This window comes from Hemiscyllium ocellatum, chromosome 31, assembly GCF_020745735.1.
Source record: "Hemiscyllium ocellatum isolate sHemOce1 chromosome 31, sHemOce1.pat.X.cur, whole genome shotgun sequence".
Taxonomy (NCBI): domain Eukaryota; kingdom Metazoa; phylum Chordata; class Chondrichthyes; order Orectolobiformes; family Hemiscylliidae; genus Hemiscyllium; species Hemiscyllium ocellatum.
The window spans coordinates 50,404,912-50,418,814 of record NC_083431.1 but is presented as its reverse complement, the minus strand read 5'-3'; the positions used below and the strand labels follow the sequence as shown (position 1 = coordinate 50,418,814).

The window sequence follows — 13,903 nt, the reverse complement described above, 5'->3', positions numbered from 1 at the left end:
GAATGAAGTAAAGTGCTGCCCAGTGAAGCACTGGCCCAGCTGACAAGCCTACCACCAACCTTTTCCCACAGCGGTTTTTCCTCCAACTGCATAAGCAAATCAAGTATGTAGGCCATGTGTGATGGGCAGCTGAGACCGAGAACATCCTCCGTGATTGGCACTCCACTCGGCCAGTCAGCTAACAGAGTAGCCAGCACGTGCCGGGCATACAGTATGGAGATGGCTTCGTTGACTTTGTACAGGTAGTCCCGGGCTGTCCTCTTGCTTCGCACATCGAGTTCTTTGTGCAGCAGCATGGAGCTTTTAGTCCGTCGCTGTTTGGCAAAGCTGAGCTGCAGGTCACTTTCTGTGTTGGTTATCAGTTTCTGGGTCACAGGGTTGGTCTCCTCTGATGCCTTCTCACAACGCAAAGGCTTGGACTATTAAAAAAAGATAGGTTAGATTCACCTACCTAGTGTTTAATAAATGAACAAAATCATTACAGCCCAATATGAAGATAATTTCAAATGAACTTTGGTTATTCATCATCAGTTTGTGCACTCTTATATATTACACATTGCTACAAAGAATCTGCATCAGTAAAACAGGGATTTGCAGGTTTGGGATCAAAGAAATCCCATGGCTCATCTTGCATTTTAAATGTTTATAAAATTGTCAGCCACTGATGAAGCTTAATTATGCAAGTACAAAAGGGCAAAGGCATTATGCTAAGTCTTTATAAACCAATGGGAAGGCCTCAACCGAATTAGCATTCAATTCTGGGCAGCACATTTTCAGAAGGATGTCAAAAGGAGGTTGCAGAAAATGATCAGAATGGTACCTGAGATGGAAAGCTTCAGGTACATGGAGAGGCAAGAGAAATTCAATCTGCTCTCATTAGAGCACAAAAGGTCAAGGGTAGATTGATAAAGGTACCCAAAAGCAAAGACTCTCATTAAAAAACTGCTTCTATTTTCAGAAGGCTCAACAGCCAGAGGACACGGGTTTAAGGTAACTAGCTGAAAATCAAGAGGCGATATGAAGCTATGATTTAGAGTGCACTGGAACGCCTGGAAGCGAGGTAGAAACAGAGTCAATAATGTTTTTCAAGAGAGAATTGGAGAAATATTTAAAGAGAACATTTTTAAGGACCTCAGGGATTGATACAGACAGTGGGACCATCTATTAAACTCCAAGGGATTGAATAATGCACTTTGGTTCTCTGTTACTCAATTGTTTCACAAAGAAACAAATGGCTATGATACTGTAATATGTGCAAAAAATTACCTTATTAACAAAATGAAGCATTACAGGATTGCATTAGCTCTGTTCAAAAAGTAAAACCAAGAACTAACATAGTAAAGCTTACTCTAGATTAGATTAGATTAGACTTACAGTGTGGAAACAGGCCCTTCGGCCCAACAAGTCCACACCGACCCGCCGAAGCGAAACCCACCCATACCCCTACATTTACCCCTTACCTAACACTATGGGCAATTTAGCATGGCCAATTCACCTGACCTGCACATCTTTGGACTGTGGGAGGAAACCGGAGCACCCGGAGGAAACCCACGCTGACACGGGGAGAACGTGCAAACTCCACACAGTCAGTCGCCTGAGTCGGGAATTGAACCCGGGTCTCAGGCGCTGAGAGACAGCAGTGCTAACTACTGTGCCACCGTGCCGCCCATAAAGTGGAGGAATGCTTTTGGACAACACTACAAAATAAAGAGAAGTTTCAGCCACTGCTTGAATAAGTAGGTATGCTGTTGCCTTGATTATAAACAGCTCAGTTGGAATCATAAATCTGTTCACAACTCTTTGTAATTTTATGTAAATCACACTCAGCTGTACAGGAGAGTTCAAAAAAGTGGGGGGTTATCTGTTTCGGTCCTAAAATACTGGAGAGACTGTTATTTTTAAATAGTGAAAAATCTAAAAGTGGAAATTCAGAGAGTCTTGGGGAGCTGATTATGGAGATCATCAAAATGCCAGTGAGTGACACAAACATTAATCAAAAGGGTTAATGAACTATGTTCAGTTCTGAGCATCATAGTTGAGGAGGAAAACAATGGTAGCTGGACTCCAAGAATTACATTACAAAGAGATTATTTCCAAATTACAGTTGCGTTCTCTGGAATTTACAAAATTAAGATTCTTATAAATTTCTAAGATACTCAGAACAATTTGAGAAGAGAAACTGTTCCTGCTGATTGGAAAGTCGAGGAGTTGGAAGACTGAGCCAAAAAGTGCAAGTCTAGAGTGAAGGTGGGAATCACTTTGATGCACGAAGGGTAACAGAATTTTGGAAATGTCGCTCTCAAATGACAGTTGATGCAAAGTTAAATGCTCAACTTAAAATGAAAATGATTTGATCTTTGTTTATAAAAGATGGATATAATGCAAAGGCGGTTTGAAAAATTTAGGTCAGGGTCAACAAATATCTCACTGAATGGCAGAACAAGTTCAAGGAGCTAAATAGCCTACACCTGCTTCCACGATGATTTTGTAATAAGTTCCTCACCCAGGAACATGAGCCTACAATTCGAACCCTGCCAATTCGGAGGAGGTTAGGAACAGACTCATTTGTTCACAATGTTCCCAATGTGACAGCGAACTGCCAGCACTTAACAGCAGGTCTTAGCAGTGAACAGACCTAGAACAAAGAACACTGCAGCACAGGAATAGGCCCTTTAGCTCTCCAGGCCTGTGCTGACACATTTTGCCCTACATACTAAAACTGTCTTTGTTTACAGGATCCATATTCCTCTATCCCCTCTTTTTTTTAGATTAGACTTACAGTGTGGAAACAGGCCCTTCGGCCCAACAAGTCCACACCGACCCGCCAAAGCGCAACCCACCCATACCCCTACATTTACCCCTTACCTAACACTACGGGCAATTTAGCTTGGCCAATTCACCTAACCCGCACATCTTTGTGACTGTGGGAGGAAACCGGAGCACCCGGAGGAAACCCACGCAGACACGGGGAGAACGTGCAAACTCCACACAGTCAGTCGCCTGAGTCGGGAATTGAACCCGGGTCTACAGGCGCTGTGAGGCAGCAGGGCTAACCACTGTGCCACCGTGCCGCCTCTTTATTCATGTACTTGCCCAGGTATTTCTTGAATGCTGTTGTTATGTCTGCTTCCACCACTCACCACCTTTGTGTGAAAAACTTGCCTCATACATCTCTTTTAAACATCACCCCCACCCCCGTCACACCTTGAACCTGTGTGCCCTAATAATTGACCCTCCACTCTGGGAAAAAGCCTCACACTTTCCATTCTATCCATGCCATTTACAATCTTTTAAATTCGATCAAGTCACCCCTCAAACCCAGTCAATTCAATGTTTCTTTGTAACTGAATTCCTGCAATACCTTTTCTGTACTCTCTTCAAAGCATCCACATCCTTCTGGTAGGGTGGTGACCAGAACTGGACAACATTCCAAAAGTGGCCTAGCTAAAGTTCTAGAAAGCTGCAGCATAGGTTGCCTTTCCTTACCTTCATTGGAATGGGCATTGAATGTAAGAATGTCATAGGCCTTTTTTTTAAACTCCCTTATCCACCTGTGCTGCCACCTTCAGTAATCTGTGGGCCTGCGCACCCAGATCCCTCTGCATAGCAATACTCCAAAGAGTTCTGCCTTTCACTGTATAATTTCTACCTGTACTTGACCTTTCAAAATGTATCACCTCACATTTGTCCAGATTAAACTCCATCTGCCATTTTTCTGCCCATGCCTCCAACTGATCTATATCCTGACAATCCTCATTATCCACAACTCCCCTAATCTTTAAATCATCTGCAAACTTTCTAATTAGACCAGCTACGTTCTCCTCCAAATCATTTATGAAGTCACTATTCACAACCCTCCATTCCGGAAAGCATCTCTCCATCGCTCCCCCCTGTCTCCTATGACTCAGCCATCTTGCCAGCTCACCCCAATACCATGTGACTTCACCTTTTGTAACAGTCTGCCACAAGGGATGTTGTCACAGGAAGTGTAAACCAGCACAAGCAGACCTTTTTAACATTGAAGGAGCTGATCTATAAACCAATTTAACAAAAGTTTCAAAGTGAGGAAATAAATTGAAAAACTTTACCATCATTTTGTTTTACTTTTCTTGTTTTAATTCAGCCACTCTGATTGCCTGGGGAGCACAGCTTCTCTCTAATGAGGCAGAGACCTTATTTTCTGCCCATTTCAATGCACCACCTGCAAAAGGGCCTCTCCATGATTTCAGTAATTGACTCAGTCCCAAGGTTGAATGGTGAGCCAATATCTCAATCAGCTCTGTTCACCGTGACATCAGTGTGCTCGTCTTTTGGAAATTATCATTCATGGGACATGGACATTTACCTCCCATTCTCAACCATCTAGAATATAGGCTTTTTACAAGAGTACAGGAGCAGACTCCTTGATGGATCAGAGTGTGAATATGGATGTGGTTGCACTGGCCAAGCATAACACAATGTTTGCTGTGTAGTCTGTCAATATCGACTCGGTTTTACCAGTGCTGTTATGAGGGCCTGGGGAGAGCGTATGTACTAAGGGAAGGCGTAAAACAGCACGGAAGGGTAGGGAAATGGAATAGTGCCTGCCATGCCATTTTACCAGTTAATGGCAAAGGTGGAGGACAGGCCCTCTCAAGGATAACTGAGCCACTTAAGCAGCTAATGAGTGGCCTTTTCACCTTCCGTCTGGCAAATTTACCAGTAGCGAGTGCACCTTCCACTGCATGGGAATAGCACCCAGTCATGTCCCAGAGATAGAGGGGATGGTTTCCTAATCAGTCACTCCGTAGCCCATGGAGGGCACCTATCGCCTGGCAATGATGGTCTTTACGTCCCCAACCTGAACAGGTGCCAACACACACCCATCAAGGCCTACCTGACTGGCTCCACTTGCAAGGGCCACTTATTCCAACATGCTGTGTGTTCCTGGTGCAGTCCCAAGTGGCCACTGCTCCTGATAGCACTTCTGAGACTGCTGAGCTGCTAGCTCTCCAATTGGCTGGCAGCTCCTGGGGACAGCAGGGATGGGGGTGGGGGGGAGGTGGAGGGGCTTCTCTGTTAAGAGGCGGCAATCCCCAGAAGGAAAATGTGGTGGGAAGGCAGTACAAACTGTTAATGCAGGTTTGTTTGCCTTGGCTTTCCAGCCTGTTTGCAAGATGCCTACCACATCAGAAATCAACCCAGTGAGTCTAGCCACTTAAACAAACAGCCGTGTATGACTTCAGACTTGTGCTCATTGCCAACTGCTGTAGAGAAGGGCAAAGAGGAGTAAAACTTTAAATAAAAATTAATTAAAAATTTTCTCTGATACACATTGGGCCAGAGCAGAAAGGTTGCAAAAACTCTGCTCATTTTACTGTCATCAAGAAACCTAATACTGCATTAACCTGGCACAGACTAGGAACAGTAGATTAGCAACACAGATTAACTGCTCTTCTGGAAAACCTGTATATTTAACTCCTCGCTGAACTAAGTTCTCAGCACGTTGACGATTATTGTAGAAGATCAGTGAACAGTTCGCTTCTCTCTTAGCCCAGTTTTCAGGACAGAGTGACAGCAGATTCCGAGATCCCAGCCCCTTCAATCCAATACCCAAAGCACCAATTTCATGCCAGCAGGAATATTGCAATATTCAGACCTTATTCCAGGAGCTCAGTAAAGGAAAGATTTTTGCACAGAAAACTTAAATTCAGTTATGATGCAATCCATTTATATGCAAGTCAGCTATCAGCAAATTCCTGATGTGAATTATAATTCTCTTGCTCTCCAAAATTGACCAACATAGTTAGAATATGGTCCTGAGCCATGCTATTGGCATGGAAGTCAGTTTGCAAATTTTTGATGGCACAGACCCGCATATGAACAGAATGCAGAAAATTAAACAGGAAAAACATTAGGATTTCTTTTAAAAAGCTGCACATAAGCTGATGCTGTATCCATTGGTTAAATGAAAATAAAGATTTTTCATTACATGCGCGAGGTGAGATAAGTTTGACTCTTCAATGTGGAAATGACTGGCCACTTACCAGTGTGCAGGGCTTTCCCATGATCTTGTGCTGTGGAAAGGGGTGATGCTGGTGAGTGTAAGTTACAAGGGTTGTGCCACAATTTTACCACTAGTACAAGATATTAATGAGTTATTTAAAATGAAAGTAAAAAATGCTGTACATAGCCAATCCACCACCTCTACATAGCAACACAGGAAGTAGTTTTTCTGACTTCCAGCGTTTTCCTTCATTGAAATAGCATCTTCTAAACACTGTCAGAGTGGGTCAGCAGATTTTGTCAAGGGTATGAGAGAAAAAAAACCTCAACAGGGAAGATATTTTGTTAGAATACGAGTTTTCCCCATGTAGTCTAGACACATTGCAAGGGACTAAATATGGTTTTCCTTTTGAATTATTGGATTGAAGTGGTTAGCACTGCTGCCTCACGCGCCAGGGACCCGGGTTCGATTACAGTCTCGGACCACTTGTCTGCGTGGGTTTCCTCCGGGTGCTCTGGTTTCTTCCCACAGTTCAAAGGTGTTCAGTTTACAGAGGTAGGCCATGCGAAATTTCCCATAGTGCTCAGCGATGTTAGGCTAGTTGGGGTAGCCATGTTAAATGCAGAGTTATGAGGATAGGGTGGGGGATGCTGGGTGGGATGCTCTTTGGATGATCTTTTTTCATCATAGGGATTCTTTGATTTGAAACTGGAAGTCAGACACTACAACGGCTGAGATATAATGAGGGTTCTGCAACTTAGGAAAAACAAATGATGCAAATTTAGCCGTCCAAGACAATGTCGGTGTTGGAGCAATGAGATTGCTACACTGCCGAGTCAGAGTGGAAACAGGAGCAAGGCTGAGAGTGTCTCTAGAGGCTGGAGGTGGACTTGAATCTCACCAACACTAATTCAACTCCTAATAATACATTCGCCAATAGGTCTGCTGCCTTGGTGCCATAAAGACTCTGGTTTCAAATTCGACTGTGAACCAGGAGTCCAAGTTAAGACTGCCTGACGATCTCCAAGAGCAGCCAGGGCCCTCCAGTGTCAGACAGCATCTCGATCTCTTTCTTTCAAGAATGTTGGAAGAGTCTAGACATAATGCTACAAGCAACGATGTTAAATTAAATGCAGTGAATAACACTAACTGGAGTTGAATGAGCATGCAAGGTACCTAATACAGGGTGAGGTAAAGACAGCAGAACGTTGGACGCGTCGCAGTTTGCCCAAATTGGGACTCAGGAAGATGGGTACCAAGGAGATGATAAAAATAATACTTGTGGACCTTCAGCAATTATGGGGTTGTTGCGAAAGGTGAAGGTATCTGCTGTGACAGAGGAGGATAATATATCTTGGTAATAGCTGAAAGATAGGTTTGGTACTCACCTCAGGATTTATTAGATATTAAGGTCCCATACTGAGCTGTTCAGTGGCATGTTGGTGACAAGTGTACTTCAAGTAACTTTGAGGCACAGCATATTTGATAAGGGTGTGCTGTGCACAAACTCCTACAAGACCCAAGCAAGTATTGCTGTTTCTTACAGAGCTAGGGACTGGACAGCAGTGTGAGAAGGATGCATTTCTTAGAAAGAAAACAGTTCAATGAATTGAATAACAAGAATTCACCAGGTCATAGTCCATTTCAGCATTTTCTCTTTCATTTAAGATTTTCAGCTAAGTTTTTCTTTTTACCAGGTTACTCTGTGCGTAATGTCACATTATTAAATACTACATTCTCTACTAGGAATGTCAACAGATATTATTTGAAAGCAACAGGACTTTAGCATGGTAGAAAGCTGGTTTAATGGGATTGCTGTTCAGATACTGCAGTTTACTCCTGGATTGAAGTAAAAATCGTTGCTAAGATAATTTTGTTGAGAATCCGGCAGTTTCAACTGCACCCACAAAGTTCTACCACAGGAAACACGAACAATCTCTGATCTTATACACTAAAGTCCAGCTAGCTAAAATGGTAATGCTGAGGAATTAAGTAATACTTGATTCAGGTACGGGGGTATCGAAATGTGGACTGCATCAGAACCAGGGGCTCTCTCATTGTTGCTCATCTCATCTTATGTTGGATCATTCTTCAAAAATCCGCTCACAGTATTGGGGGATTTGGCCCTTCACTGGCCCTTCACATTCAAACCTGCCTATGATTAATTGTATTTTATTCCTCCTTGGAATGTGAACGGTCTAGGCCAGTTTGTACTGGCCATCCCTTGAGGGTGGCAATAGTCAGCCACTTGTGCATGGCATTCATGAAATCACTTACAAATCTGAAATAAATTACTGTGACTAGAATTTTCATCAATTAAAAAGACACGAGATGAGAGGTAGTCCATTCAGCCCATCGGGGTCTGCTCCACCATTCAATGAGATCGTGGCCAATATGATCACCCTCAACTCTACTTTCTGGCCTTTTCCTCATAAACCTTGATTCTCTCCTGGTTTAGAAATGTGTCTATCTTAGCTTAAATACAGTTAAGGATTCAGCTTCTGTCCTAGCTGAGGGACACCCTACTCTGAGATTGTGCCCTCTGCTCTAGAATCTTCACTCAAGAAGAAACAACTGCTCCCCATCTACCTTATCAAGACCTCTAAGGAGATTAAAAATCACACAACACCAGGTTATAGTCTAACAGGTTTAATTGGAAGCACACTAGCTTTCAGAGCGACGCTCCTTCATCAGGTGTTCACCAAAAGCTAGTGTGCTTTCAATTAAACCTGTTGGACTATAACCTGGTATTGTGAGAGTTTTAACTTTGTACACCCCAGTCCAACACCAGCATCTCCAAATCTTGTCTAAGGAGATTAGATGTTTCAATAAGGTTTAACAAATTGTCAACACAGTTTCATAGTGTAGCTACCGCACACACAGGAGTTTGTTACTTCATGCAGACACGTACGCTGGTGCATATGTTGTAGAAACTGGGCAACCAGGTATAAATCCCAAACTGGGGCTGAGTATTGTGGGGCAACGAGAAAACAGAGCTAGAGTTCGAAAACGCGGAGATCAAGAAAAAAAAAGGAAGAAAGGACACACCACACATGGTACAATCATCATGTCAGTGTCGACGGCTTTCGTGCTGTGGTCTTCTGTCCGTGAGGCTTTGCTTGGCTGCCACTTCAGAGACATGGACTGGATTGCCTCATCTGTTGTAATCACGTGCCCATCAAACCTGAATGTCAGTTCAAAAACATAGAACTTCTGTCATCTTTCGGGCCATTCTTTGTGAATCATTAACAATGCAATTTGAAAAGTTCAAACACATCTCTCAAGTGTTATTTACAGCAGCAGTGGACAGGCTAAAGGCTACATAAACAAATATGTGAATTTATTCTTCTTTCACTTAAATCTTTGACTTCTGTTCATCAGCTGCTATGAATTGCACAGGCCTTACGTGTATAACATTTATTGCTGCGGAAAACCAAACAGATACTGATATTTGAATTAGAAATAGCTCTTAGGGCTAATAAATGATATTGGTGGATGTGCAGGTAAAACTGTGATGGATGTGGAAGGCTCCTTTAGGGTCTTGGATGGAGGTGAGGGGGGAGGTGTGGGCACAGGTTTTGCAATTCCTGCAGTGGCAGGGGAAGGTGCCAGGATGGGAGGGTGGATTGTTGGGGAGTGTGGACCTGACTAGGTAGTCACGGAGGGAATGGTCTTTGCGGAAAGCAGGAAGGGGTGGGGAGGGAAATATATCCCTGGTGGTGGGGTCTGTTTGGAGGTGGCAGAAATGTCAGTGGATGATGCAGTTTATGCGAAAGGTTGGTAGGGTGGAAGGTGAGCATCGGGAGTGGGGGGTTCTGTCCTTGTTACGGTTGGAGGGGTGGGGTTTGAGGGTGGAGGTGCAGGATGTGGATGAGATGCATTGGAGGTCATCTTTAACCATGTGGGAAGGGAAATTGCGGTCTTTAAAGGAGGAGGCCATCTGGTGTGTTCTGTGGTGGAACTGGTCCTCCTGGGAGCAGATACAGCAGAGGTGGAGGAATTGGGAATACAGGATAGCATTTTTGCAGGAGGTAGGGGGGAGAAGAGGTGTAATCCAGGTAGCTCTGGGAGTCGGTGAGTTTGTAAAAATGTCAGTGTTAAGTCAGTCATCATTGATGGAGATGGGGAGGTCCAGGAAGGGGAGGGAGGTGTCAGAGATGGCCCAAGTGGAATTAAGGTCAGGGTGGAATGTGTTGGTGAAGTTGATGAACTGCTCAACCTCCTCGCGGGAGCACGAGGTGGCGCCAATGCAGTCATCAATGTAGCGGAGGAGTGGTGCCGGTGTAATTACGGAAGATCAACTGTTCTACGTAGCCGACTAAGAGACAGGCATAGCTGGGGCCCCCCATGGCTACCCGCTCTGGTCTGGAGGAAGTGGGAGGATTCGAGGGAGAAATTGTTAAGGGTGAGGACCAGTTCAGCCAAACGAATGTGTGTTAATGGAGGGGTATTGATGGGGACATCGGGAGAGGAAGAAACGGAGGGCTTGGAGGCCTGGTCATGGCGGATAGAGGTGTAGAGGGATTGGATATCCTTGGTGAAGATGAGGCGTTGGGGGCCAGGGAAACGGAAGTCTTGGAGGAGGTGGAGGGCGTGGGTGGTGTCTCGAATGTATGTGGGGAGTTCCTGGACCGGGGGTATAAGACAGTGTCAAGGTAGGTGGAGATGTGTTTGGTGGGGCAGGAGCACGCTGAGACAACAGGTCGGCCGGGGTGGTCAGGCTTGTGGATCTTGAGAAGAAGGTAGAACCGGGCAGTGCGGGGTTCCTGGACTACGAGGTTGGAAGCTCTCCTGAGGTGAAGAGGTTCTGTATGGTCTGGGAGATGATGGTTTGGTGATGGGGGGGGGTGGGGTCATGGTCGAGTGGGTGGTAAGAGGTGGTGTTTTCGAATTGGCACCTGGCTTCAGCAGTGTAGAGATCAATGCACCCAACTACCACTGCTCCCCCTAATCTAGACTCTGATCTCCAGCATCTGCAGTCCTCACTTTCACATCAAAGAGCTGAATGGCCTACTCCTCCTCCTATTTTCTATATTTCTGCTACTTAGCTACCAGCTGTCTTTGGACTAATTTACCAGGACAAGCAGCCACCCAAAAGCTGTAAACAGAACAGGTTTGCATTTACTTGGCATTTGAAGTTTAATTATTGACAACATCAGTGATATAAAGATTTAGATAAATGTTGGCCATTGTTTTTCTTCAAGGTTCTCTTGACCAACCAAGTGGGACCTCGGTTTAACATATAATAATCAAGCACTCCCTCAGCACTGCTGCAAAGTGTCAGGCTCGATTACGTCAAAACCTCCCTATGTACAAACATCCTGCTGCTCTTGAGAAATATGCACAATACCCAAAGCAAACTATAGTAAACTAAGATTTCAACTAATGTCAATGATGGTCAAATCACAGTGGGTTTTAACCAATTTTTTTCAAGAAAACTTCAACAACCAAAGCCACACCTTATTAAGAACATATAGAACACTTCACTGCAAAATTCTGATAGGACTTGATTCAATTCTAATATTTCATACTCACCTCTTCTGAACTTCGAGAAAGAAGGAGTCTGTTTTTCGCATCTGAAGCTCATACATAGCTCGCAGGATGTGCAGAGGTGCATTTAGAGCATCGTGAGTTATCTGGGGGGAAAAAAAAATCTGTTATACCAGAAATGTTCCAATTTCTGCCTTCCCTTTAACTGCTGGAATAACAAAGTGCGATCAGAAATAATCATCATCAATACAAAAACTCAGTGTACTCAGGGTGTGAGCCTTAAACCATTGTTTAATCAGATCCTTCCCTCAACAAAGCTTCCCCCCCGAGTTGGAGAGAAACAGTGGACAAGCCAAAAGTCGTTCCATGGCTTGGGGTTTGTTGATGCTCTTAACATGACATCAAGCAGGGCTAGAGTGTACTTTACCAACTCTTGACAGGGAATAATCACAGCTAACCAGTCAGTCCACCTGAGAACATGGACCAGAAGTGAAGCGCAAACAGGATTGCCTCTCAAACCCTGGGTCATAAAGTTAGAAATTAAAGCAACTTTATTATCCCACTAAGCCAGACTTGAGAATAATACATTTCTGGTCCAAAATAAATGCTACATTTGCTTCCCTAAGCATGCTTTTTTAAAACTCAACAGCAGTGTACTCAGGGCTTAATAAGATCATTTACCAAAAGTACTGGCTGGAATCCCAGTAGAATCTCCAGTCTATTCTGTGTTCACCTACTGGAGTCAAGATGGTGGCCGGAACTAAATTGGTTCAATTTCCCAAAGACAAAGAGACATAAATATTTTAAAGAATCTTAATTGATAGCTGGGTACCCATTCTGGACGAAAATACACAGATTTTGTCAGAGGATAGAGATATATGTATTCAATTTCAATTTCCAATGCACTGAGGCTAAACAGTTTTCTAATACTCATTGTTAAATGAGATACCATGTTATAATAGTCATCACAAGTGAGGTGATGGGGGCACTAGTAGAAATAACAGGCTGAAAGCAGCTAACACATTTACAGAAAGAAATAAGTCATAGTTTAAGCCTAGTAGACTTGGTCCAATAGCAAAGGGTACTTAAATTATCTACGAGTGTGAGAATTAAAGAACATGTCTCATGCACAAAGCTCTCCTTTACACAAGAGCTGCAAGTTTTTAAGAAACAATAGAAAATCAAACATGGTCAGGGATTTCTAGATATGTTAATATTGACCAATATTGAGTGAATTGACCAAAATTTTCAGATACTTTCTCACTTGTACCTTCTTAAACAACAGAATACCGCAGGCAAAGAGCTAAAGGTTTCCATTTTAATGTTATACGCATCGTTTTGGACTTGGCGGAAGGAGCTGCTACAAAATGCGGCCAAGGTAATCTCACATCAATTTCAATAAATGAGATAAGGGATCGTACAAATGGTCATTGAATAATAAACACCGCACCACTAATTCTCATTGAGTAGCGAGTAAAAACATCCGCGTAGCCAGGAAGTGACCAGAGTGCTAACTTGCTGGAAGTTACATTTTATTCTGAATAAAAGAATATTCAGCACTATAATCGTCTTTTATTAGCATATGCAAGTTACATCCATACCTGGAAAAAGATTTTTGTAGCTTCATCAAGGCCTTCCAAAGGATCAGGTTTAGTTTCATCAAGTTCAAACACAGAGCCACTGCTTTTAGGCTCATGATCTGAAACCTGCTCCTTCTCCTCTGCTACAGAGGATGCCCCTTCACCAGTAAGACTGGCCTCCTTCTTTGATGAATACATCATGATCGACAGGGTCTTGGTGCAACAACAAAGAACAAAGTGAGGTTAAAGTTGGATTCCAATACAATTGCGCACATGTCTGGTTTATTGAAGACATAATCATATGATAGGTTTCAGTATCAGATGTCAAATGCAGAACACATCTCGAAGAGATTAATTAATATCAAAAGAACTTCTATGTTCCCTGTCAGCAGATGGAAAAGAGTTTCTGACCAGTTAAGAATGTGAAGCCAGGAAAGGCAGCATACAGATTAGTTTGAAGCATCTCTAACGCACAATTAGCTGCACAAAGCTTAAGTGAATTCAGAAACATGATGTACAAACTTAGAAATCTCATACTGGCTGAAGGTCCTGTTCTTACCTCTAGGTCACAAAGCAGCCACAGCTTACTAAATCCTGTCCCCTTGGTGCATTTCTTCTGAAGCAACTTAATCAAACCAGATTGGAGAATGATCGGATGGATCTCTTCAACACTATGTTTCTGCAACAAAGACAGGGAAATGTTAGCCACTTACAAGAATGAAGGAAAATCCCAAAGAAACCAGCCTGACAACAAAGTCCTGACAAACAATGGAACAAGGCATGACCACTGCAATACAACCAAATAACCTGATTCAGGATCCCCATAGATTCTTCATATTTTTCAGGA

At 43.3% G+C, this 13,903-nt stretch overlaps 1 protein-coding gene across 3 annotated transcripts in view; it reads right to left on the bottom strand.

The window, feature by feature from the left end:
- The window catches only part of zzef1 (zinc finger, ZZ-type with EF hand domain 1), a 240,311-nt gene that overhangs the window by 49,695 nt on the left and 176,713 nt on the right, over positions 1 to 13,903 (bottom strand). For 2 of the 3 annotated variants that reach the window (XM_060848324.1, XM_060848325.1), the window contains exons 45-50: positions 13,616 to 13,735; positions 13,078 to 13,269; positions 11,522 to 11,622; positions 9,035 to 9,170; positions 6,027 to 6,056; positions 60 to 419 (exon numbers count right to left, since the gene is read on the bottom strand). In XM_060848324.1, the coding sequence (XP_060704307.1) occupies positions 60 to 419; positions 6,027 to 6,056; positions 9,035 to 9,170; positions 11,522 to 11,622; positions 13,078 to 13,269; positions 13,616 to 13,735 (939 nt within the window). The remainder of the gene's footprint in view (positions 1 to 59; positions 420 to 6,026; positions 6,057 to 9,034; positions 9,171 to 11,521; positions 11,623 to 13,077; positions 13,270 to 13,615; positions 13,736 to 13,903) is intronic. The other variant, XM_060848326.1, reaches the window with a different exon arrangement.